At 45.8% G+C, this 24,220-nt stretch overlaps 5 protein-coding genes and 1 pseudogene across 9 annotated transcripts; 3 read left to right on the top strand and 3 right to left on the bottom strand.

Annotated features, from left to right (window-relative positions):
- Window positions 1–31: 31 nt before the first annotated feature.
- On the top strand, window positions 32–1,918 carry LOC112901020 (annotated as a pseudogene).
- LOC112901017 (putative glucose-6-phosphate 1-epimerase) lies at window positions 1,858–5,583 on the bottom strand. 3 transcript variants are annotated; one of them, XM_025969829.1, is made up of 8 exons: window positions 5,327–5,583; window positions 4,072–4,146; window positions 3,609–3,665; window positions 3,359–3,519; window positions 3,113–3,253; window positions 2,532–2,634; window positions 2,360–2,459; window positions 1,858–2,265 (listed from the first exon to the last, which is right to left on the bottom strand). In XM_025969829.1, exons 1-8 carry the CDS (start codon window positions 5,450–5,452, stop codon window positions 2,054–2,056), a joined length of 975 nt encoding a protein of 324 aa, XP_025825614.1. In that variant the 5' UTR covers window positions 5,453–5,583; the 3' UTR covers window positions 1,858–2,053. The 3 variants fall into 3 exon arrangements, with proteins under 3 accessions (XP_025825614.1, XP_025825615.1, XP_025825616.1); XM_025969830.1 differs by lacking the exon at window positions 3,113–3,253; XM_025969831.1 differs by lacking the exons at window positions 4,072–4,146; window positions 5,327–5,583 and adding an exon at window positions 4,034–4,060.
- Window positions 5,584–5,903: 320 nt separating this feature from the next.
- Window positions 5,904–9,302, bottom strand: LOC112901019 (probable protein-S-isoprenylcysteine O-methyltransferase). Its single transcript, XM_025969832.1, has 5 exons — window positions 8,897–9,302; window positions 7,628–7,871; window positions 7,386–7,514; window positions 7,103–7,195; window positions 5,904–6,456 (listed from the first exon to the last, which is right to left on the bottom strand). Exons 1-4 carry the CDS (start codon window positions 9,114–9,116, stop codon window positions 7,105–7,107), a joined length of 684 nt encoding a protein of 227 aa, XP_025825617.1. The 5' UTR covers window positions 9,117–9,302; the 3' UTR covers window positions 5,904–6,456; window positions 7,103–7,104.
- Window positions 9,303–11,146: 1,844 nt separating this feature from the next.
- LOC112900945 (dual specificity protein kinase YAK1 homolog) lies at window positions 11,147–17,741 on the top strand. Of its 2 annotated transcripts, XM_025969717.1 has the most exons (18): window positions 11,157–11,897; window positions 12,626–12,825; window positions 12,912–13,065; window positions 13,143–13,252; window positions 13,340–13,409; window positions 13,483–13,565; window positions 13,651–13,732; window positions 13,838–13,878; window positions 14,039–14,161; window positions 14,330–14,474; window positions 14,567–14,666; window positions 15,031–15,119; window positions 15,338–15,412; window positions 15,807–15,881; window positions 16,025–16,791; window positions 16,871–17,029; window positions 17,152–17,393; window positions 17,478–17,741. In XM_025969717.1, the coding sequence occupies exons 1-18, from the start codon at window positions 11,715–11,717 to the stop codon at window positions 17,555–17,557; spliced, it is 2,778 nt and encodes a 925-aa protein (XP_025825502.1). In that variant the 5' UTR covers window positions 11,157–11,714; the 3' UTR covers window positions 17,558–17,741. The 2 variants fall into 2 exon arrangements, 1 of the variants encoding a protein (XP_025825502.1); XR_003230211.1 differs by lacking the exons at window positions 17,152–17,393; window positions 17,478–17,741 and having other exon boundaries at window positions 11,147–11,897; window positions 16,452–16,791.
- Window positions 17,742–17,857: 116 nt separating this feature from the next.
- On the top strand, window positions 17,858–20,515 carry LOC112900949 (alkylated DNA repair protein ALKBH8 homolog). Of its 2 annotated transcripts, none has more exons than XM_025969721.1 (6): window positions 17,858–18,492; window positions 18,587–18,673; window positions 19,167–19,292; window positions 19,477–19,761; window positions 19,874–19,939; window positions 20,219–20,515. In XM_025969721.1, the coding sequence occupies exons 1-6, from the start codon at window positions 18,073–18,075 to the stop codon at window positions 20,222–20,224; spliced, it is 990 nt and encodes a 329-aa protein (XP_025825506.1). In that variant the 5' UTR covers window positions 17,858–18,072; the 3' UTR covers window positions 20,225–20,515. The 2 variants fall into 2 exon arrangements, with proteins under 2 accessions (XP_025825506.1, XP_025825505.1); XM_025969720.1 differs by having other exon boundaries at window positions 20,135–20,515.
- A 184-nt stretch (window positions 20,516–20,699) lies between these two features.
- On the bottom strand, window positions 20,700–23,624 carry LOC112900946 (pentatricopeptide repeat-containing protein At3g22150, chloroplastic). The gene has a single exon (XM_025969718.1). The coding sequence runs from the start codon at window positions 23,503–23,505 to the stop codon at window positions 21,091–21,093; it is 2,415 nt and encodes an 804-aa protein (XP_025825503.1). The 5' UTR covers window positions 23,506–23,624; the 3' UTR covers window positions 20,700–21,090.
- Between the last annotated feature and the right edge of the window lie 596 nt (window positions 23,625–24,220).

The following is a 24,220-nucleotide window of genomic DNA, read 5'->3' as shown; positions in this document are numbered from 1 at the left end:
CACATACGCAGGGGTATAGCATACAGCATACGCAGGATTCATATTTAGTTTTTTCTATACGCCAGATGTGTCGATACGTTCTGAAAAAACCAAATAGTTCGATACGTGGGCCGGACGATGTATCTGAACATTTTCTGGATACGGCCCAACCCACTAAGCAGCCGCTATCATCCAAGTCACTCCCTCTGCCCAAGCACGCACACAGCACACGCGCAGCCGCCGCCCGGCGTCTGCCTGCCCGTTCGCCGGCGACGAGCCGCCCGCGAGGAGGAGCTACGACGCCGTCGCGGCACGCACGAGCGCCGCCTGTCCGCGACGAGCCGCCGGAAAGGACGAGCGTGGGCACCCGGCACGCAGCGCCGCCAGCAGCCGTCCGACGTCCGCCCGCTCGCGTTGAACCTCCACCTCCAGCACAGCACTCTCCCTCCCGTAATCGTGAGTTTTCCGTTCTCGATCTATTCTTACTCTGGATTGATTTCTTTCTTCCCATTTCTTTTCCTCTTTGATTTCATCCTTCTCAATCTGATCCAGAGACTTGTTCTTGATTTCTTGAGGGGTAAATGACAGCATCGAGCAGTGCTGTGCTAGCGAGTTGTTGGCACTGCGGAATCCGATCCGGGTTGCAAGTGTGTATTTTTGTAAAAACTTTGAAGTTTCCGATTCGGGGCCGGGCTAGCTGATTTTCTGATTCATTCATAGCCTTATATATACAAGTCCATGTAGCTTTCCGCGCGCAGGGTCACAGGGAGACAAGACAAGACAGGGAGAGGAGGAGGCCAAGTCGCCGCCGCAGATGGAGAGGGAGCGGCCTTCGCTGGGTCGATGCTCTGGCCGCTTGCCTGAATTGGGCGCGTCGAAGCAGCCCCTGTTGGATAATATCTGCTCTGGCCGCGCGGCAAAGCGGCCGGCGCAGCAGAAGAAGCATCTCTACCTGTTGGTGGACGACTGGGAGAGGGGGTACAGCCTCCGCATCCGCAACCGTAAGGTTGGTGAGGACGACCAGCCCCCTCTCGTCCGCATCGAGGCGCAGCATGGGCGCTCGTGGTCCTTGGTGGCTCACGGCAGCAAGATCTTGTCGATGTGGCCCTCCGAGTCCAGCCCGGGCATCCCCGTGTTCGACACCGAGACCCTGGGAGTGACGGTGTGCCCGCCTCCGAGGAGCCGCAGGTCCATCAGGGGCTGCAGACCCTCCGTTGGCCACAGGCTCGTGGCGTTTGCTTCCCCCTACGTCGAGGTGCTCGGCCCCGAGCCGCCACCCGGCGGCACCCGCCGAGGCCGAGAAGCCGTGGTCCTGGACCAGCGTCGAAACGCACGCGCCGTTCGCGTCCAGCCTCGTCAGCAGCTACGCGGTGCACCCCGACGGGCGCACCATCTTCATGTCCGTCAAGGGCTGGAGGCCCAACCCCAATAAGACGCTCGGCATCCGGGGCCAGCGAGTGGACCTACCTGGGCGAGTGGCTGCTGCCGTTCAAGGGTCGGGCTCTGCCTCTACAAGGAAGGCGCCGGGCACGCCTGCTGCTGCGACGTCCCGCCTGCTGCGGGGTGCCAGACCATGCCGGCCTGGAAGCTCGGGAAGGACTTGTTGTGTGACCGGGACTCGAGCACGCATGCGGGAGCTAAGCTGGTGTACATGGGAGACAGTAGGTTCTGCCTGGTCGCGTGCCGGAAGGCCAAAGATTACGCCAGCAACCCGAGCCTGCGAGCGATGGACATGGCCTCCTTTGTGATCAAGTACAACAAGGATGGAGACCTGCGGACCGCCAAGCATTGGGCTCATGGATCCATGTCGACTGTCGTACTCGTACCAGATGGCGCATGAATATGCTGACCCGGTAGGAAGCGCGGTAGCATTCTGGATGTAATAGCTTACTGATTGTAAAAGTCATACAATAGAATACAATTCTACTCCCTAGCACTAGGCACGATCTGTCAGCCACGCTTATGTACCTAGCAAACGCCCAGACTGCTTCCAAAGCACTAGGCCAAAATGAACAGATCTATCAATATTATGCCCCGCGGAGAACAGCATAATTATGGCTGTAATCTTACATTCTCAATCCTGGAGAACCTTCTCTGGATCTAATTGCCCACTACAGTAACTGGAAGGAACAGCTGAGAGCTCCATCCTTCCTTTCCACTCCTCACCAGGCTTCAAGGTAATGGGTTTCTCAACAGCTGCAGGCTCCACGCACAGCATGCGTTTGTATTCTTCATCCCCCAAATCTTGCGTGTTTTTTGACTTCTTATCCCACGGGTTCCATACAACTACAAGGGGAAAGGGTAATGAAAATATGTGTGTTGTAATTAACAAGCTAAATGAATGCTGATAAGAGCACCATCAACTATTAAATACACTTACCCGTATCTGGAAGCCCATCTTTACGTAAGACATATGTTCTTTTCTTCTCATGATCAATTATTGCGATTTTTGGTGGTGCGTCTAGATATATTTTGTCAACCTTCAACACAAAAAAAAATGCTTACAAATCAGCAGTCTAGTTTCACATGTGACATTGAACTAGTTTGGTTACCTCTGCTTCAAACACAATTGCATCCCCTTGCTCCGTGAATCGCTCTTTCTCGTTCAGGTTGTCAAGGTAGTCCAATGTCTCCAGCCCTTCAACGCGTATTTCACTGAGAATATTTGTGGCTTGAGTAAGCAAGCGAAAACCATTTGAATTCTCAACAGTTTGAGCAGGTATGTGCTTGAATTGACATAAGGTACATGATACTAAATGTCTGTTTATGCCTATTTTCCCCAACTTTCAGCTCCCTCCTTACCTATACAACTAAAGTACATGACCAGCACTAAAACTTTGGTGTGTGCCTGCACTAAAACTATAGTATAAAACCAGCATGTTCGTCAGCAGCCCAGCTGCTTCTAGAAAGGTTTTGCATTATCCAAGTTCGGTTCAATACCAATGACACAAGCATAATACATATGAGCCTATCAAAGGCATTTACAAGTAAATCGAACACATCACTGGAAAGTCATGCAAGAAAAGTCCACAATTCCAGTTCCAGATTCTTGGAGAAGTTTCAGTTTACAATATATGAATGGAAACCTGAGAGAAAAAAAGGGGGAACGAATTGATTAAAAAAGGGTGCATACCTTATGTCTGATACGGACAAGTATGTATGATATGCAAATTGAAATGAGAAAGTTCTTCCATCAATATTGGTATTTCTAATGCGAGAAGTGAGAATCAAATCTCCTCCAGATGCAAGAGCAACTCTTAATCGAAATTCAAAGCTGCAAGTTATAATTTGTTCAAAGATAGATGAGGAGCAGAATCAGACTTGTACTACATAAAAGAAAAAGGGTGCAAACATGAGCGTGGGATGGTCTAACACGAACCTGTGAGGCCAAATCTTGAGATCTTCTTCAGAAGGCTTCAGAATGAGATCAGCAAAAGTTTTTATAGCAGTGTTTACTGGCAAAGGTGGAGGATTATCATCAATAACCCATAAACGGTTCCTTGCAAATCCATGTTTCTCAAGATTTCCTTGTGTTCCAAACTGCATATATATGGTTCATTTAATTTTTAAAATTCAAGCAGTCAGTTTTTTTAGCATGGGTTTCTGAAAATAAAATGAGGTTGCCATACTTGAGGAAAGCAAATAGGTATTCCACCACGGATTGCTTTTGGAGGCTTGAAAATGGCCTGAAAAGGAAGAGATGCTACGATTAATGCAGAAATACATAGAAAAACAAATAATTAAACAAAGTTGCTTATAACAGAGCCTAGGGCCTCATACTTATTAACCCTCCATTCGTGCAAAAAAAATCCAATTAGAGAGTAAAGAGTCTAAGAGGGCAAGGATCACAAATACATGAGAAAATGAAGCAGCAGTTTGTAGCTATTTCAAAATGACTCATGAGAAAATGAGAAAAATATGGTGGAAATATGTTTGGATCAGATCTAATTAATAACGAAATTATTTGGTATGGACAAGGATGATAGGGATGCAGCTCATTCTTCTCATGCAAGTTCTTTTTCATCTACAGTATACTAATATTATAGAAGTTAACCAATGAGGTCATCCATGACATCTTGAATGCTTCTGCACCTTGCTGCTGACAAAAAGTAACTCATCTCCATGGTCATTCTTCCAAGAGGTTACTTGACCTCCATATAGGTGGACCTTGCAAAAGACAACATAATTGATTAGCTACAGCCTACTGGAGTTAAAGCCTGATGTAACACTAGAAATGCAATTATGAATTTCATGAAGCTAGCATGTGTATCCCGTAAGGATTTGCATTTTGGTACATGGGTACACTTACAGACCTGGATAAAAAAAAAGATGGAGAAGAAAACGCCAGCTAGAATGACATTTGACACCCACTGACAGAAGTTTGGAGCCTCCTTATACTAGAAGAGTTAACTAACTAGTGTGGCAAGACTTAGAAAACAAATAATTTATCTAAACAACAACTGGATAACACTTAAGGCTAACCTACTCGTCATGGCCTTAAACTCCTCTGTGATGCAAGATCCACAGATCACAACAAAGTTCTGCTATGAGCTCTTGATGTGACAGGCATTTGGTGCTGGGCAACTTCACCAATACAAGCATAACAAATATGGGCGCAGCAAACATGCTAGAACTAGAAACACAAATTCACGGTGGTTCTTCCATCCTATCAGAGGGGGAAAAAGAAAGTTGCTATCCTATCCTCCGCACTCAAGGAGTCTAGCACCTCCTATCCTACAGGCCATCAAATGTGTTCCGGACCAAATTCCAACAACCTGAGGAGCATCCATCTTGAAAGCGAAAGGGCAGCATAACCTAGGCCCTTTTCCCTTTCAAGTTGCATGGTCGGTGCGTTTTCCGCCATTAGATTCCAACAGACGGAGGATTGCCCACATAACATTTGAAGTCTTTCACCGTCACTTTTTCACAGTCCACCTATCCGGATGTAAATGCTACAGCGACGCATGACCAAAGCTGCATCTACCATCCTTTTTCTCGGTGGAGTAGATTGCAAAAATTAACCATAAAAACACTTACGAATGATCTAAAGACGGCACCGCTAATTCATCTGATTAAAGCTGACAATAAAACAACAAATAGCCAACTAGAAAACGAAGCGGCGATCGCTACTTCCAGCAAAGGCTAAAACGTTGAAACGCCAGACGCTGGCACGCCTCAAATTAACCGGGCCGGTGGATTTGATCGCGCAATGCGCCAGGCCGTACGCGCCAAATCAGAGAACCCGAACGCTCAAACCCCTCGGCAAGCTCCACACTCCCTACGCAGATCGCAGCAAAACCTCCATGATCGATCAGGTAGGAAGCGGGAGGCGATTCGAGTTCGTTACCTCCGCGGACCAGCCGCGCGCCTCGCGGAGGACGAGCTTCTCTAGGCTAGTGGGGCCCTTCGTGCGCTCCACGGACGACGGCTGCGGCGTTGGCGGAGACGGCGACGACGACGACGCGGCGGCCATGTCCCCGCCGGCTCACGCAGCGACGAGTTAGTTCCTGCTGGTTCCTGACTGCGGCGAGCGCGAGGAGCGTGACTGCGTGAGCATCGGCGCGCGAGTGGACTTGGGGAGTGGAGTTGGTGACGAGAGGAAAGGTGGGAGAGCTACTTATAAGCGGGCCCAGGAGGAATGGCATGCTTTTCACGGGCATTTGTCTCGAATAATTTAGTTGGAGGTATACCTCCTGAAGCCTTACTAGAACAAATCCATTCGAACTTTAGTTATCTTAAGTTCTTAACACAAACTCGGGCCAGCACGAACATTGTGGCTGTAAACTTCAGTGTGGACTAGACTGGTAAGATCGATGCCCGTTACACGAGTGCTTTCCGACCAAACCAAAGCCTTTGCCAGGCTCCTGCTGTTGACTTCCTGCAACCGTCTTCAGAGAATAGGATTCTTACAACAGTCAGGCAACTTCCACGAGACCACGAATTTCTATTGGCTCAATAAGACAATTTTCCAGATTGTTCACAATCCAAGGCTTTACATCGACTGTGATTAACACTGTTAGCCTTAGTTGTGTACCACAGAGAAAATACTGCAACATTCTTAGATTCTACGGAAGTTTCTTCAACATGTCCGTCCAAAGGTAAGCCGTAGATTCGAAGTATATGCTTCACACGCAAGACAAGTTGTGTTAAGATCACTGGGAACCTCAACAAATTGTAAACATTATCTTGCACTCTTCAGCTCAAATCCAATGAAGGGAACGTTTCCACAAGTTATAGCTGTGAGTGAACATCACAATGAAGGTGAAAAAAACGCTTGAGCTACAGGTCACATCTGCACAGGATCTATGAGCTGATGAATGACTCATCTGTTTGACTACTGACTACTACAGATTTCTGATGTCTCTTGTATTGTATGCAATCCATCTGATGGCTCCTTTCTTTGTTATCTCTTGTTTCACAACGTTTGGTGCTTTACTTTGACATATCAATGGTGACAACAGCAAGAGGCAAGCATACCTATAACAAAAATCAAGCATACATATCAATATCATGCTTCCAGATTCGCATCCATTTAAAGAAGAACAATAAAAATCTATTTTGCTAGTGACCACACACAGACCATAAGATATGTTTACTGAAGTACTGATCACGCCACACTCATTTGAAAGTTACTAGATTTAAAACCTAACTTGTAGATCCTAAAAAATATTTTTCTTCACAAAGTAACCATAAATAAATGCAGCAAAATATGAGCCACATCTGCTAAGGAGGCCAAGTGCAAGATACTGAAAGTGTGAAATGTCAGTCCACAGGTCTAGGTTTGGTCAGGAACCACACATGCTTTCTAAAACAGAGCCAAAAACACTTTCAATATGAAAAAATAGTTGTGAGAAGTTATTGTACACAAACACAGCTATGATTCTGGGTAAGGAATCAAATGTTCAAATCACAAAAAAATTGCTCATGTTATTTTAAGAAAAAAAAAGAGGGCTATGAGATTTTTCTTTCTTGCTATAGAAAAAAGCATGTATCCACCACATTTATATGCACTACCTCAAGGTTTGACACTTAATGAAAACTTGATAGAGCAGTTACTTAAATAGTAAATATGAATCACATGGTATCAAATGAAAACGTAAACGTCGAGGATCCGAAGACATACTTTCACTTAATAAATGGTAACCCCGAGTGCACTCTCTGTGCGTATTCTTCATATTCAGAGCCAAAGAACTGCCTCAAGAAAAATTCTTCATACCTGCTCTGAGTGAAGGAATCACAAGAAAAGGGGGGAAATACTTTTACTCTTTTCACGAAGATGTTGTTCATATTCAGCGGTTGATGAAACACTTAAAGAGGTATGCTTTGAAAATGTCAATGATCAAGATAGAAAGCCTAGAATGACATAAAAAAGAGAGGGAAAATAAGATGTTCTTTCAGCAGGATACGGTATCCGTTTTGAAAAGAATCGCCACAAGACAAATGTGAATGCAACTGTTGATACTGGATTACATAGCATAACCTGGGTACCTACTGCCCATATAAGAAAACCAGAATATCCAGGATGGCGCATAAACCTGTATAATTAAGCAGAATATTTAGCAATTGAAACTGTTGAATAGTGGTAGTGCAAATGTAGAGTAGTAACTCAATAGGTTGGAACTCTCGCAAACAGTAAAGAATCTTTTACCTATACACCCCATGGGTAATCAACTGATGCTGATCTTCATGATAAATTCTTATAACATGAGTGAAGGCTCGCCCAGCTGTGATAACAGCAAGTTTACGAATAATTTCACCGATAAGCACCATTAGAAGGCCAATATTACTGACAAAACAGTACTCTTTTACTTCTGGAAAGATCAGTATTTCTGTCAGGTGCTCCAGCATTGCAAAACTCATAGCCAATACATACTGCTTGCTAATAAGGAGTGCTGCATGAGAAGCAACTTTATTACTAACAACACTGCCAAAAATAAAGTTAGGATAATGCCAAGTCCTACCTAAATTTTTAGAGTTAAGGACAAAAACTAACAATTACCAGTATCAACATAGGCATGCCTGATGATATTTCATATGATGTTTGATCAATGCCCAATTACTAAACAGAGGTTTCGGCTGTACTATTTGAATAATTTAAAAATATCAATTCATCCTATCGCAAAAGACATTCAAGAACTCTTCCTATAATCATCATCGCAAAAGGAACCAGAATTTAAAGAATGGACCGTTTAAAGCAAAAGCATCATCTTCGTGCTCCCTGTTTTGGCAGGAAACTATGGTGTGATCCCATACTACCACATGATCTGGACGAATGCAAGCTGCAGAAGCCCAGTTAACATTAACTATTCAATTCATACAATTAAACACTAATAAGGTTAATGAAGTAATTAATTAGCTAATTCAGGTTTCATTTGTCACAGCCTACTCAATTGATTCACTTAGATGCTACTTTCCCAATTTTTGTACTTTTAACTCAAAAGTGCTGGCCCATTGCAAAATGTTCTTTATTTTCTGAATTCATTAGGGTATAACACTTGGTGGCTAGTTTATGCCAAATTAAACAGATAATTCTAAAGTTGTATAGATCGGACAGCAAAAGCAGTTTAAAGAATGCATACAGCAAAAGTGAGCCAAGCGAGAAATTGCCAAGACATGGCACAGGGATTTGCTTCAACTACTCAGCGGATAGCTTGAATCTAGTAACAAAACTGAGTTGCAATTTAGGAACCGCTCATTGACACTTAAAAATTTCTAGTAAATTTCACGAGTACAGTTCAATCTGAGCATCTTACTCACGGAGAATTTGCTTCAACGCAGTGGATCTCTAGATTCAATCTAGTAGTGAAACTGAGTTGCATTAGGATTCACTCAATACACTTTCAAATCTAGTAAATTTCACAGGCACAGTCCAAATTACGCTCGAATCACAAGAGAGATGGAGTTATGGCGCACTCACAGGTGGCGGTGACGTTCCGAGGGCCGTGGAAAGCGGCGGCGAGGACGTACTCGGAGCCGTGGAAGAAGAGCAGCGCGGCCGCGAACTGCCACGCCTGTCTCCTGGCCGACATGGGCACAGCGGGGATCTGGAGCCCGAGGCTTGCGCTAGGGCTATGGGGGGCTCTAGCTCTAGGAGGAGATTCTTTGCCGAGAGATGTGCCAAGGAGGGGATGCCGCATACGGAGGCTTTTCAGACAAAAGGCATGCGGGGGAGCTTTTTGCCACGCGCCGGCACGGGAAAAACAAAGCCGGTGCCGGCCTCTGTGCTTCTCGTGCCACGGCGGCGACGGCGTGCCGCACGGGTGAGCGCCGCCGCGTTGCGGTGCTGCTGGAACTGGGAGACGGCGGCGTCAGCGAAGGCGAGAGGTTGGCGCCGCTGCTGAGATGGGCCCACTGCAATGGAGGAGAGGACTCAGGGACGCCGGGCCGCCGGGCCCAGCCCAGTTGGGCGCGGCTGGTGGACCGGACCTGTTAGCATCATAGCAATGGCCCAAAAGTTCATAGAAAATTTCATGTGGCCTAAGCCTAAACGACAAAAAAAAAAGTTTAAAGATGGTAGTCAAGTTGCGAGTAAATAATAAAAGGCATAATAATTCACCAAATAACACACTCAGTTCATGAGTAACATAAAGTTATAGATGGAATTACATATAAAGCAGCAGCGTATGTAAAGTTTAGCAGCGCGTTATTACCATCTAGTTCAAACATAATAGGAAGAGGAACAGTTTGATTGCTGTTCGGCTACAGGGCAATGAGAAGAAATTGAAGGCCAATCTTATGGAAGAAAACCGGTATAGACCCAGTAGAGAAAACGCAAAGGAATTGAGCCTTTTTTCATGTGAAAGAAATTAAAAATGAAATTTAAATTTATGTTCTCATACCAAGTACTCTGTACTCCCTCCAGCCGTAAGATCAGACGTTTGGTTCATTTTGGGTATCCTTTCACGACTGAAGGCAATGGATGCCAGATTGCCAGGGCTTGAGGATCATTCCCCGGGGCAATGCCCTGCCAAGCTATCTGAATCAATGAATTATAAATAGGCACTTTAAAAACATGTATTTTTTTTTGTGAAATATGACGCAGGAGTACTGCATACTTTGTTGTGAATTATTAATGCTACTGTTCGTTTTAGGTGCAACATATATGAGAAATCATATCATATCACCTCCACTCTTACCTGACATTCCACTATTTGATTCCGTATGCCTAGCTTCGGGTGCTCAAAACTAATTTTTAATTCAAGTTATGTTGAATATTTGATGCCAATTAGAGAATTAAATATGAGCTAACTATAGAACCAATTGCATAAATGAGACTAATTCACGGGATGAATCTATTAAATCTAATTAATCCAATATTTACTGTAACATAATATTATCAAATTATGGACTAATTAGATTTAATGGATTCGTCTTATAAATTAGTCTACGTTCATGCAATGAATTTTATAATTAGTCTATATTTAATAAATCTAATTGCTATCAAATACTCAACGTGACGGGAGTCCCGAGGAGCCAAACATGAAACAAACACACGCGATTCTATGAAGCGGCAAATCGACGGATTTTCCACCGCCGAAAGAGTATATGGGCACGTTGTGCAGTGTACAAAGCCCTGCTGACGACGACGACGACCGTGGGCACGCAGATGCACACGTGTCACCCGCCGGCCCCAGCAGCGTTCTCGCAACTCTGCATGCATGCACTTCACGGCGTGGTCGAGCACTGAGCACACCAGCTGCTCTGTGTTTTTAGCGTGTCGCGTTGCGTCACTCATCATTGGCATGTGCTGAAATAACAGACGGATGGATAGACTCCACCGGGAGGAGAGCTTGTCCTAGACACGTCTGCCGGTGCACCGCACCTGGACACCTTTTCTTTCCCCGGAACAGCGCAGGCAGGCGCTCGAGGTGGCATCCCCAACCGCGCACGTCAACGCCACGTGGGCTCCACCCACCCCTCCGTCACGTGAGCTCCACGCCCCTGACGCGCCGGGGCCACCCGTCCCCGCCGTTTCCAAGCTCGCGCAGCCCCCCGGCTGTTGGATCGCCCACGGGCTCGGTCCCCCGGTCCTGCCCTCCGATCGCGGATTCGCCCAGGCCCACCCGCAGAGGGAGCGACACCTCGGCACGGCACATGGGCAGTACAGGCGAGCGAACGGCGCGGTCAGCAGGAATAAAATAAGGCGTTTCCCAGGTATTCTAGGCGCTTATCACCTCGTTAATCATTTAACAATCCGATCCGCAGCTAATTAAGCCCGGAAGTATATCTTTCCCGCAAGGAAAGGGGGAGAAAATACGGGCGGAGAGAGAGGCGAGCAAGGAAGAAACCGAAGAAATCGAGGAGAGGGGATTGGATTGGCCTCTGCGATTGTGGGTGATTCGCTCGCCCCCTCCCCAGCGCCGCGCTCCTCCCGCCGGTCCGGCCCCCAATCCCAAATCCCTAGCCCTGCAAGAGGGATCCCGAATCCGGCGTCCAGTCCCAGTCCAACCTGTAGTCGTTATCCGCCCCGCCGGCTTGGCCGTCGCGTCCGTGCTCGCCCCCAACGCCCCCGCCGGAGGAGAGGGGAGGAGTTGGATCGGGGAGCATTGGGATGGCTGCCGCCGCCGCCGCAGCAGCATAGGATGGAGCTGGATTCCTCCGGCGGCTGCTCGGCTGCTCCCGCGGAAGCTGTGATCGTGGCGATTGGAGGCGGAGGTGGGGGTGGGCGGGGCACTGCGCGGCGGGCCGGAGATCTCCCCGAGCGTCAGTGAGAGCTGCGGAGTAGCTGGTCGGTTATGGAGGAGAGTGGAGGCAGGCAGGAGGACGCGGCGCCGCCGTGGGTGCCCGGCGAGGCCACGGCGTTCCGCCGTTTTGCGGCGGCCACCGCTTCTGGGAGGCCGCCGGAGGCGACCCCGTCGGTCTCGGGCAATGGGGCTGCTTCCCGCGTCAGCAGCCTTCACGGCGTCAGGCGGAAACCGGTATGGCTTGGTCTCCTCCCCCCTTGCTCTGTTACTTCGGCTACCGAATTCATGGGAATTGCGAGGAAGTATAGTACTAGAGTAGCTGAATTCCTGCTTCCTTGACTCCTTGTGCTGCTCGTGGTCAGCTGTAAACTGTAGGCTTTGATCCTCTGACTGTTGGTGCGTCGAAATTGTTGCTGGTCTGCTTGTTGCTTGCCTGGTTGCCTTGTGCATAGCATTCCTTTTCCTCGTCTATTATAGGAGACAACTGGTTTAGACTGAGAATTTCATTGAAGACGGTAGTGTTTTCTGGTTTGTTGGACTCTGGTGCTGTTGAGAACACAAGAATTTCAATGCTTAGGTAGCTTTAACTAGTGTATCTTGTAAGAAACTAAGAATGCTCTGGGACATAGTACTTGCATCTAGTAGCTTTGGCATATTTCCTTGCTACTGTTTAGCTTAGGAATGTTTTGGGTTGTTCTGCTCTTTCCAAATTTGATGAGCATTTGAGGAAGACCAATCAATATCATACTCTGCGAAACATATTTATGGATTTCTGTTTGATGAGTTTTCTTCCTTATTATATGTACAAAGATGTTCTGCCCTCTTGTTGCAATTCCTCTTTTTGTATGATAACTTATTATATGTACAATGATGTTCTGCCCTCTCGTTGCAACTCCTCTTTTTGTATGATGCCCATTGAACTTTTGATGTTCTGGAGTTGGTTGACTCTTTGTACCATGCAGTTTGTTGCAAGATTAACAGCAGGCATCATTCAGACGTATCAACAGTGTGATCCTAAGTTTAAGTACTCAGATGAGAACATCCCGAAGCGCTTTCTCACCAGTCCCTCCATCCCAGCCCATAATGATGGACTTGACAATGCAAATTGGGACCTCATATTGTATGTCAACCTAGAATTGGTTAATAAGATGTCAAACCGAAGGTTACTCTTCTACAACTTGGTATTTCAATGTGCCATATTTGCTTGTTTCATCGTTTTGAAATGTACCTTGTTATTTTGACACTCAGGTTTATCGTCAAGGAAATGCTTGGCCAGGGAACGTTTGGTCAAGTTGTCAAATGCTGGGACACAGAAACTAATGACTATGTTGCTGTGAAGGTGATAAAAAACCAGCCTGCATTTTACCATCAAGCTATCATGGAAGTTTCACTGTTAAGAACGGTATGATAGTCAATTGAAACTTCATTTCACTCGGTATGTGTGGTGACTCACCATTACAATTGTCTATGTATTTGCAGTTAAACCAGAAATTTGATCCTGACGATAAGCATAACATTGTCCGTATGCTTGATTATCTCTCATTTCAAAATCATCTGTGTATAGCCTTTGAAATGCTTGGGCAAAACCTGTAAGCTGATTTCCTAAAAGCTTTTTACCCAATTGCTTTGTCCATTGATTAATTTTTGCTCGAACTGACTATAAACTCCCATTTCAGGTATGAACTACTGAAAAGAAACCAGTTAAGAGGTCTGAAAGTGAAATATGTGCGGGCCTTCTCAAAACAGGTGATATATCTGTTAGTGTATTGTATGTATTCCAATTTAGTATTTTCTGTTACCAAATTGTGTTTGTTTTTAGATATTGGATGCCATGGTTGTGATGCGAGATGCTGGCATAATACATTGTGATCTGAAACCAGAAAATATCCTCTTGGCTCCCAGGTGAGTTAGCATTGGATTTCCATTATTAAGTTTTGGCCCACTATTTTAAAAATGTTTAGCTTGACAGTGTGAGATGAATTTACAGTGTCGCAACAGCTGCAGCAGTGAAAGTTATTGATTTTGGATCAGCATGCCTGGAGGGTAAAACGGTTTACTCGTACATTCAGGTGAAATTTTTGGAACTTCTGAGACATCATTTCTTAATTTCTTATTTAAGTAAAAGTTGCTTAATTGAAAAATAAGACATTGGTACTTTTCTTCCATTTTTCTAGAGCCGCTATTACAGGTCTCCGGAGGTTCTTCTTGGCTATCCGTATCCTATATAACATGGGAAGTTGTTTAATTTCATTCAAGCTTCTTCTTGATGGTTTTTGTTATTTATTAATATATTTTCCAATGAAATGCTTCTTCCTTTTAAGGCATGTTCTTAGGATCATTTTCAAGTAGTTTGTCTGAACCTTAACACTTAACAGATATACAACTGCGATTGACATGTGGTCTTTCGGTTGCATAGTTGCTGAACTATTTATAGGTTTGCCATTATTTCCTGGAGCATCAGAATATGATGTGCTTCACCGAATGATGATGATTCTTGGGCAAGTTTCTTTACCTAATTTTCTCTCCTAACTCTGCATTTTGTGCGCAAGATGGCTGCATTATGTAACTCCATTGTTCAGCTAAGAATTTTTCTCATGTAGGGAAATGTCATTATGTAACTCCATTGTTCAGCTAAGAATTTAACTCACCTGCCGACATATTTATAGGGGGCAGCCACCAGATGACCTGCTAAGGGAAGCTAAAAACACTGGAAGATTTTTTAAACATGTTGGAAGTATTTTTCCTGGCAGTGAGGCACCTGATGGTATTCCTAGTGCATACAGATTTTTAAGTGAAGAAGAGGTTGAAGCAGTAAGTTTCTTGTGATTTCACCCTAGTAGCCCTGGATCTTTTTATTTTATATGTGGTCATTATGCACTGCCTTACTGTCTGTACAAATACAGAGAGAATCCAAGAGGCCAAAGGTAGGGAAGTGGTACTTCCCACGCCTAAAGCTTGACAGACTCATATATAGCTATCCTTGGAACAATTCAGAACTGACAGGTTTGTTTATTTCTTTTCAGTCTCTAAATGTAATTTGGCCCCTTGCTGCTTTGGCATAGCATGTTTACTCTTTGTTAGTTTCAGTCAGGTTACTGTAATTTTAGTGTTTTTCTGTATTCATGTTTCTTCTATTATTTAGTGAACATGATGTTGGTGTCCTGTCAAGTTTTATACTTCCTCCCAATGCTAAAAGCATTGTTTTTTGCTTTCATGTCATTTATTTGTATATAGTTTATAGTTTGAAAAAATGCGTGAATTCATGCTTGACATTTTTGAGCTGGTCTCCTGAATATGCAAATGAGAGTTCTTACAATAAAGCTTGCAAGTTTGATATCATGTTCTCAGGTCTTGCATTTTGATTCAGAGACTGAAAAAACAGACCGTTTGGCATTAGTTGATTTCTTGAAGGGGCTTCTTGAATTTGATCCAAACAAGCGATGGTCACCCGTGCAGGTATGACTACTGCTACTAGCGCAATTCCATTTCCTTCCTACTATGTACATTCTCATGTTAGGGCCTGTCAAGGCGATTTATCCTATTGACCTAGTGGTGTTATAAATTTATATCCTTTCTGTACAATCACAAGCTTTCCATTATGAAGTAATTCATATCCGGAATAACTTTTTTATATCATCTGGAATTAACTTGATTGTTGCTCTAACCTATTTCAGGCTCTATTTCATCCTTTCATAACAGGCGAACCGTTCACCGGTCCATATGAACCTGTACCTGAGACTGCAAGAATTGTGAGTATGGCCCTATTTTCATGTTTATTTTTTTACAAAAAATTCTGTCTTGGAAACCTGGTAATAAATTAATAATAGGAAGTATTGGCATTGTTTCTTGAAACTATTTTGTGATGAAGAAATTGTGGTTTCTCCCATCAAGGGTGATCAGTCCCCCTTGATTTGAAGTTCCTATTAATCACATTTGTGTACTATTTAAGAAACAAATCAAATATGTCAGCATTCTATCTGTATAATTATAATTATGAACGTGATTATTTTGCCTGCATGGCAGGCACACTACACTGTCTAAAAAATATTATCTGAAAAATTATTTTCTTTTCATTCATGTCCATCCATACATCAATCTCCAGTTCCTGTCCCTAATTTTTTCTGTCTTTCGTTTGCATTTTAGCCTGTTGCTCATGCTGCAGCAATTGATCACAATCCTGGAGGCGGCCACTGGCTACATTCAGGTCTTTCCCCTCAGGTGATAGCTATTCTCCCTTTTCCTGCTTCTGAGTTGAGCTTTATTTCATTCTCCCTATTCCTGCTTCTGAGTTGAGTTTTAGAAATAATAATTATGTGGAGTCTCTCCTAAACCAGTATGCCCTATATTTGAAACTTTTCTAGGTTGGAAGTGTGAATAGATGCGTACCTCTGAATAATGCATATCCTCCAAAGATGCCCTTTTCTTATGGGAGTAGTTATGGAAGCTTTGGTAGCCATGGTAGCTATACTGGTAATGCTGGTTTTGCTAACAGCTATGGAAGCATTGGTGATGTTAATACGGGCAATATGTATTACTCACCCTTAGGTTCTTCTGGATTTACTCAAATTGGCACTAGTCCAGATATTAGACTAAGACCCCGTCTCCCACATGATAGAGGTATTAGATTAAGTCCTGGCAGTCTAGGGCCGATGTCTCTGGGAGCCAGTCCATCGCAGTTTACCCCACCAAACTATCAGATGCAAATCCCAGTTAATTCTACTGGGAAGCATGGTTCTGGTTCTCCTGCAAGTGGAGGCATTCATGGTTCTCCATTGGGAAAAGCTGCAGTGGCAGGCCCGTATAACATGAGGAGGAACGTGCCAATGCCGCCACATGATTATGTATCTCAGCATGGACAAGGGCGTTATGGAGATGGTGTCAGTTTTAGTCATTCTGATGGTTATGTTCGAGGACATACAGGCCACTCTCAGAATGCAGGACCTAGTTCTGGTCATTCTAGTTGGAGACCACAAATAGGTTCAAGAAGTGGTTTTTCCTTGGAGGCCTCGTCTAGTCATGGGCATTCGCATGCTCTCCATTCACAGGCTCTTTCGCACTCATTTGACTTCTCACCAAATACATCAGCTCCATCAGCACTTGATCCTGCTGATTGGGACCCTAATTATAGGTACGGAAAAGCATACTCAAGTTGATTCTTGTAAATTTGCAAAACGTAATATTAATATATCCACTGTTCCATTTTGCAGTGACGAGTCACTATTGCAAGAAGACAGTTCATTGTCAGCTGATCTAAGTAGCAGTCTCCACCTAGGAGATGCAACTCGTCAAGCGAGTGGATCTATCAGATCAGCAAATTTCCAAGGCCACATCTTTGCGACATCTAACCCTGTACCAACAAACCGAAGGTATTGCTACCTAACTAATTCATACTCCTTTTTTCCTCAACCAGTCAGAAAATTATGAGCTTGCCTCCCTATTTGCTTTTTCTTTGTTAGACTGCCAATATGTGCTACCCTTTTTGTTACAGAGATCAATTATTTCATGCCTCTTATCAAGGAGAGAGTTCTCATTCCAGTGTTCCCATCAACTATGGCGGTTACAATCCTCCAAGTTATCCTCAGCAAAATCTCCGGCCTCGTCCTGGACAGCCAATTCTTCAGCCCCGATACAACCAGGCAACTTCTGGTCCTATGCGGCCGACGGGGAGCCATCACAGTGGGCAGCATGTGTGGTCTAGTACTTATGGCATGGGTGACGGAGTGCCCTGGGGTAATATATCCACTTTGTTCTCTTAAGCGAGTAGAGAACCATTTATTTCCTTCAAGAACATTAACAGTAACATCGAATCTGCAGGAGGAACAGGAGGGCACTCATTTACAGCAAGCGGACTACCATCATCTCATGCAAGAAAGGATTATGGGAGCATCTTTTAGCGGGGACCGGAGGAATGGCATTGATTCATTGCAGGCGTAAATTATTTGTACTTGCCAGATTGGAGTTGCGATGTTTCTAGCTGTTGCTTGTTTCCCGATGTTGTTGCGTTCCATTCCTCCATTTGGTCCCCTTTGCTAAGACCAGACTCCGTATATACAATATATGATCGATGATTATAGCATTCTTTGCGCGTTCTGATCTCTGTATTGTCATCATCTTAGTGAAACTTAAAAAGTTTTGTGTAGGATGTGGGGTGAACGACGTCCCTGGGTTCAATGCGGTGCAAATTGTTAGTCGTAGGGGGCAGGCCCGCAAACCTGGCACGAGCCCACAAATAGTGATTCGCTCAGTTATTGGGCTTTGCTTCTGTACGCCATGAGCCCACAAAGCGCGCAGCACATGGTTCCAAGCCCAGCAGGGAGCGCCGAGCAGCACGACGATTCGCAACCGACTCGCGTGCTCGCTTCACCCCCTTTCCCGGCGGCGGCCCGCGCTCCTCGCCGCTAGTTTAGAGATGGCGGCGAAGTCCGGGTACACACGCCCGCGCCCGCTCGCCGAGGACGCCGCTCCGCCGCCTCCCAGCGCCGTCCTGTATGTGGCCAACTGCGGACCCGCGGTCGGGGTGACCGACGCAGACGTCCGCGCGGCGTTCGGCGCCTTCGGGGAGGTCGCTGGGGTCCAGGCCGCCGACAACAGCGGCGCCCGCGTCATCGTCCGTTTCCACGAGCCCGCCGCCGCGGAGGCCGCCATTGCCGCGCTCCACGGGCGCCCCTGCGATCGCCTTGCGGGGCGCGTGCTGCACATAAGGTACTCGGTGCCCGTGAAGCCGAAGGCTCTCCCTGGAGGCTCGCTGCCGGTGGCTCTCGCGGCATCGGAGCTCGGGATCCCCGGGATTTACATGGTTGAGGAGTTCGTGACTGCCGCTGAGGAGCAGGTCAGCCAATTATGAGCCGTCCCTGTTTGTTGTCGAAGTTTTAGGGTCTGCTAGCCCTGCTATCTCTGTGCTGAGTGGTACTCTTCTTATGCAGGAGCTACTTGCAGCTGTGGACAGCAGGTCGTGGAAAAGTCTGGCGAAGAGGAGAGTTCAGCATTATGGTTATGAGTTTCTGTATGAAGTAAGTTTGATCTTGTAAGTATCTCAGGATGATGCAAATTTTTCTGCCCCATTTGATTATCTTGTGTTTTTCTTACATCGATAATTGAATGGGACTACTCAAGACTAGAAGTGCCTGATGTTTATTTTATTAAGAGTGTGTCTTTCTTCATTTATGCTACCAGGAAACAAAAAGGTTATAAAAGTGTGAGATGCATTGTCTTGTAGTTTTTGTACTGTGTAGCATTGGTGTTGAGTTTATGATCCTCATACTGTTTGCCTCATTTTCACAATTCTTGGACCTAATCAAGTCCTAAAGTTTCACTGTCTAATAAAATGTAGTTTGATTTCACTTCTGTGGTACATAGATAACAGTTGACAAAGGTTTGTGTAGTATGAACAAACTTTAGTAACTTGTAACTTCTACCGCACAATTTCCTTTAATCATTATATCTGCAGCTAAAGAGTAAAGAAAACCTAAATTTTATGTTGAAAAATAGTCTTGATATCTACAGACAAGGAATGTTGATTCGAAGCAATTCTTGGGTGAATTACCGGCTTTTATTTCAATAGTCCTTGAGAAGATCGCTTCCTTTCCTGGTTTGAAGAAATGTACTACCAGATTAGTTGATCAATTAACAGTAAGTGTCTTTATGCCTACTCTTCTCTCTATTGTTTCCTTTGCTGAAGGTAGCATATAGAATTATTATTCTTGCCTTGCTCCATGATGTAATTTAGATTTGATTCCTTAGCGTTCTATTGGTAGCAATAGCAACATTAACTTTTGAAATAAAATAATGCATTAAATTGTTCATATGTTTACAGGTAAACGAATATCCTTGTGGTGTAGGTTTGTCTCCACATATAGATACACACTCAGCATTTGAGGAAATGATTTTTAGCCTTTCTTTGGCTGGACCTTGCATCATGGAGTTCAGGAAATATCCTAAAGGAAGTTGGCGTGCTCCAAGCGTGGTCAATGGAGCTGATGAACATATCAGTCAAGAGCCAGAGTGCATAAGGAAAGCAATTTTCCTACCTTCTCGGTCGATGTTGCTGATGTCAGGAGAAGGCCGATATGCTTGGCATCACTATATACCGCATCATAAAGTATGTAACGTTCCCTTTGCATTGTTTTGCTTCTGCTCTATATTATTCACAATGCACTAATTCCAACTGTTAATATGCCACAGAGTAAACTAATGTTTGTGCCCTGTTTTAGATCGATGATGTGGGTGGTCGAGTCATCAAAAGGAATTCAAGGCGGGTTTCTTTTACTTTTCGTAAGGTTTGCCCTGCTTTGCTCATTTCACGGCACCCTTGATAGCTGAACAATTTACGAATAGTGTGGCATGCTATCCAGTTTGTTCATTATTGGATTTTGGGTTTGCCACCATCCTTCTGGCTTTTTACTCATAAGTGCCACAGTGCTCCTTCTGGCTACTCATGTCGTATATTATGGCCTTCTGGGTGTCAATTACAGGTGAGGATGGGTCCTTGTGACTGTGAATACAAGCAATTTTGTGATTCTCATAGCAAGAGATGTTAATCTGGAAAGGCTTAACAGATTTAAACCTACTTGCTGCTACAACTATTGGGAAGTCGAAGAGACTGGTGTATGTTGTCTGACTTTTTGACACAATCAAAACAGTAAGCTTGCCCACGGATCGAAGCCGTATAAAGCAGTAGGTGTTTGAGGAAACCAACAGATAGAGAATTCAGGCAGCGAATCATTGGCTTGTAACGAGGGGACCTTGCAGTAGGCTCATTTTGAGGTTTGAGTTGTATGTCCTGCCTGATATGTTCTAATGACAAAAAATAATTTATATGACTATTGTTTATGTTACTAATGAACTACATGGAATTCGTCTTTGACTATCAGGAAACTTTTTTGATGTTAATCGAGTTTTGTTATTTGGTTCCTTAGTCTCATCATCAGGAAACTTTTCTGGATGAGGAACTTAATGGTTTTGACCTTTGAAAGAGAAATGCTGTGTTCAAGTCTAATAGATGCACGCTCGGAGATGCAAACACCCAGCACAAAGCAAAAAAAAAATGATCTGGTGATTTTCATCTTCATTTGAGTAATTACAGGAACTCTTTCTGTGCCCATCTTTAGATATGAACAAATTGTTATACACTTCACCATACATGTCAGGTGTCTGGGACAAAAATCCATATGAATGACGAGCAACACTACCTTGCTGTTCATTGCATGAGTACTAGTAGTCCGCAAACACTGGCTGCTCACCGGCGTCACCGCGGCTTGCAACACGCCGCATCCAACTACACATATCCTTACAGCATGGCTGCATCCAGGGCATTTTCATCGTTCAGCCGTGGTCTGGGAGTTCATATGCGAGGGGACATTCAAATCGTCACAGAACATGACCAAGCATCAGATCTGCAAGCTCACCACTGCCACATGTACTGAAACTTTTAGATGATTTCATTCCTATCGTAATCAACCCCATGCAGCATCGAGTATACATGGCCATTTTTGGGGTAATTTTGCAATGTTGCGTCCTGGACTTTAATCCAACTAGAACCTGCCACTTTTCTCAACCCTCTCAACCTCATCTCCTTCCTCAGGCTATCAGCACTACTCCAGTTACTCTCAGCAGCAAAAATGTGTGACAGCAGAACATTGTAGCCAGCATGACCATACTTCTTCTCAACACGGAGCAGTCTCTCTGTCACCAAATCTGCCAGCTCCTGCTTGCCCTGCGCTTTGCAGGACGCAAGCAGTGATCCCCAAATGGAGACAAAGTTGCCCTCCTCCCCCAACCCCTCCACAAACTCATAAGCTTCATCCACTCTGCCTGCTTTAGCTAACAAATCTACAACGCAGCAATGATGCTGAGGAGTAGGTGCAACCCCATATGCTTCCATTGACCTGTACAGAGTAAGTCCTTCCTCGACCAGTCCAGAGTAATTACATGCTGAAATCACTGCCAAGAAAGTCACAGCATCAGGTTTTAACCCCTTCTCTCGCATTGAGTAGAAAAGGGACACTGCTCTTTCGCCAAAACCATGCTGACCAAGACCAGAAATCATAGTTGTATAGGAGACAGTGCTCTTCTCAGACATGCTAGCAAAGACATGTTCTGCAGCAGAAATCTCGCCACACTTGGAATACATGTCAACAAGAGCTGTACCTACAAAGACATTGGAGTCCAAACACTGGCGCACGGCAAAACAATGGATCTGCTTCCCTGCACTGATGCCTCCTCCAAGAGGATCGCATGCAGGGAGCACCGAGGCAAGTGTCACTGAATTAGGTTCAAGACCTGCCTCAAGCATTGCTCCGAATGCCAAGATCGCTTGTTCAGGCTGCCCACTCTGTGTGTATCCTGCTATCATGGCATTCCAGGTGACTTCATCTCTTTTGAAATCACCACAGCCATCAAACACTCTCTGAGCCATTTCTATGCGACCGGACTTGGCATACATGTCTATCAGATAGCTCTCCAAGCCCTCGCCCTCAATGCCATGCCTTATGAGATAACCATGGGCTTGTTTACCAATCTGAAGGTCTCCTGTATTTGACGCAGCAGATAGAACTGCAGTCATGGTCACTGAATCAGCAACAAAACCTGATTTTTGCATCTGATAGACGAGTAACAGGCCTTCCAAGTCAAAATCATTCTGCACAAAAGCAGTTACCATGGTGTTCCAAGAAACAACGTCCATCTCTGGTAAGCGGTCAAAAAGCTCAAAGGCAGTTTGGACATTGCCACATCTCGAGTACATCACAACAAGTGCATTACCAAGTATCACAGGCAAGGCACCATGCATTCCTTTGATCAAGTAGCCATGCAGCTGCTGACCCAGCCTGCCATCCTGGGACTGTGATGCCGCAGTGAGAGCTGACAAGAAGGTCACAACATCCAATGGAACCTCTTTAGACCCTAGTAACCGGATAAAGAGATCCATGGCTTCAGCAAACTTCCCATTCTGCACATATCCAGTGATCATCGTGTTCCAAACCTCAGTGTTCTTCTTGGCAGTGTGGTCAAATACCTTCCAAGCTGATTGCACATCCCCGAGCTCAGAAAACATCACGATAGCCGAACTGACAACGAATAGATCATTGACATATTCCAACCCATGCTTCAGAAGCAGGCCGTACAGAGCAAGCGACCAACTGGGATCATCACTGGCCGCTGCGGGGAAGACATTGACGAAGCTGACCGGCGTGGGCCTGACAACATCCTCCAGCATACGCGCGAACAGCTCCAAGGCTTCCTGGGGACGCCCCGTCTTGACGTACCAGCCGGACAGGGTGTTCCACGAGACGGCGTTCCGCTTGGGCATCCCGTCGAACAGCCTGCGGACGACATCGACGCCGCCGTCACCGCGGTACCGCACGCAGGAGGCGTAGAGGTTGAGGAGCGAGTTGCGGAGCACCGCGGTGTCGGGCAGCGCGCGCGCGCGGCGGAGGAGGTGCGCGTGGACGGATTTCCCGAGGCGGAGGCGGCGGGTGCGCGCGCAGGCGGTGAGCGCGCAGGAGTAGGTGTAGTGGTCGGAGCGCGGCGCGGGGCGCGCGGCGTGGTTGAGGAGCGCGTAGAGGCGCAGCGCGTGGTCCGGGAGCGCGCGGGCCACGTAGGCGATGAGGACGGCGTTGCAGAGCAGCATCGGCGGCGGGCGCGGGAGCGCGTCCAGCAGCAGCAGCCGCGCGCGGTCGAGCTGGCCCTGCTTGCACAGCCGTCGCACCTGCGACGCCGTCGGGTGCGTCTGCGCCTTCTTCCCTCCCACGCCCACGCCGCCGCCGCCGCCGCCGCCGGTGCTGGTGGCGGAGGCATTGGTGGGGGCGAGAGGGAGCGAGACGGCGCAGCGAGGAGGAGGAGACATGGGACGGTGGCGCGTCGCCGTGGCAGCAGCTCCCAGCTCATCGCCTCATCGCCTTCAGGTCACGATGCCGTTGGGTAGGAAACGGGGTCACCCGTGCCCGTGCCCACTAATCACCCGTACCCAACTTACCCATCCCCAAATAACGAGGGTAATACCCGATGGGTATGGATAACCAATGGATAAAGATCAGGCTTTACCTCCGTCAAAATCGAGAAGCAATATAAAGCGAGTTTCATGAGGTGTTTTATGGTATTAATTAGCCTACCATATCAGCAATTTGGATGACATGGCACGTCATTTAAGAAGTAAAAGTTTTATGGAGTTTCATGAGGATGAAACTATGTTAAACCATTTCCAAGAACTTGGAAACCGTGTGAAACATCCATTGAGAGTGTTTTATTTCATTTTCACACAATTGAGGAAATCCTATTGGTTATTTATTTGCAGCATTTAAGTAGTATGTTGGCATATGAAATAGTGAGATGAAACTCTCTACTGAGAGAGGATGTTTCATCCTTCTATAAAGTTGACGTGGCATTTTTGAAAATATGGATATAAAACCCCATTGTGATTAGCCTAAAGCAACGGCATCATGGCTGGTGACCAGGGCAAGCGAGAGGAGGTGGCCCTCGGCCTTCATGCTGGCAGTGACGCGCGCGAGAAGGTCGCTCCTGGCTTCCACATTTGATATTTATTTATTCTGAACGGGTATATG

This window comes from Panicum hallii, chromosome 7, assembly GCF_002211085.1.
Source record: "Panicum hallii strain FIL2 chromosome 7, PHallii_v3.1, whole genome shotgun sequence".
In the NCBI taxonomy this organism is placed as follows: domain Eukaryota; kingdom Viridiplantae; phylum Streptophyta; class Magnoliopsida; order Poales; family Poaceae; genus Panicum; species Panicum hallii.
The sequence above is the reverse complement of the archived record's forward strand: the minus strand, read 5'-3'. Positions and strand labels throughout refer to the sequence as shown.

Excerpts from the sequence above, each read along its gene's own strand:
- LOC112901017 (XM_025969829.1), bottom strand. The coding sequence starts at position 5,452 with ATGGCCGCCGCGTCGTCGTCGTCGCCGTCTCCGCCAACGCCGCAGCCG. Across the intron at positions 3,666-4,071 it reads TACTTTTTGTCAGCAGCAAG|GCCATTTTCAAGCCTCCAAA; the intron begins GTGCAGAAGCAT and ends CTTCCTTTTCAG. Across the intron at positions 3,520-3,608 it reads TACCTATTTGCTTTCCTCAA|TTTGGAACACAAGGAAATCT; the intron begins GTATGGCAACCT and ends ATATATATGCAG.
- LOC112901019 (XM_025969832.1), bottom strand. The coding sequence starts at position 9,116 with ATGCGGCATCCCCTCCTTGGCACATCTCTCGGCAAAGAATCTCCTCCT. Across the intron at positions 7,872-8,896 it reads TCGGAACGTCACCGCCACCT|CACTCCTTATTAGCAAGCAG; the intron begins GTGAGTGCGCCA and ends CTTCTCATGCAG. Across the intron at positions 7,196-7,385 it reads TTCTTTTCAAAACGGATACC|GTATGAAGAATTTTTCTTGA; the intron begins GTATCCTGCTGA and ends CACTCAGAGCAG.
- LOC112900945 (XM_025969717.1), top strand. The coding sequence starts at position 11,715 with ATGGAGGAGAGTGGAGGCAGGCAGGAGGACGCGGCGCCGCCGTGGGTG. Across the intron at positions 13,879-14,038 it reads GAGGTTCTTCTTGGCTATCC|ATATACAACTGCGATTGACA; the intron begins GTATCCTATATA and ends AACACTTAACAG. Across the intron at positions 15,413-15,806 it reads TACCTGAGACTGCAAGAATT|CCTGTTGCTCATGCTGCAGC; the intron begins GTGAGTATGGCC and ends TTTGCATTTTAG.
- LOC112900949 (XM_025969720.1), top strand. The coding sequence starts at position 18,073 with ATGGCGGCGAAGTCCGGGTACACACGCCCGCGCCCGCTCGCCGAGGAC. Across the intron at positions 19,293-19,476 it reads GATTAGTTGATCAATTAACA|GTAAACGAATATCCTTGTGG; the intron begins GTAAGTGTCTTT and ends ATATGTTTACAG. Across the intron at positions 19,762-19,873 it reads ACTATATACCGCATCATAAA|ATCGATGATGTGGGTGGTCG; the intron begins GTATGTAACGTT and ends GCCCTGTTTTAG.
- LOC112900946 (XM_025969718.1), bottom strand. The coding sequence starts at position 23,505 with ATGTCTCCTCCTCCTCGCTGCGCCGTCTCGCTCCCTCTCGCCCCCACC.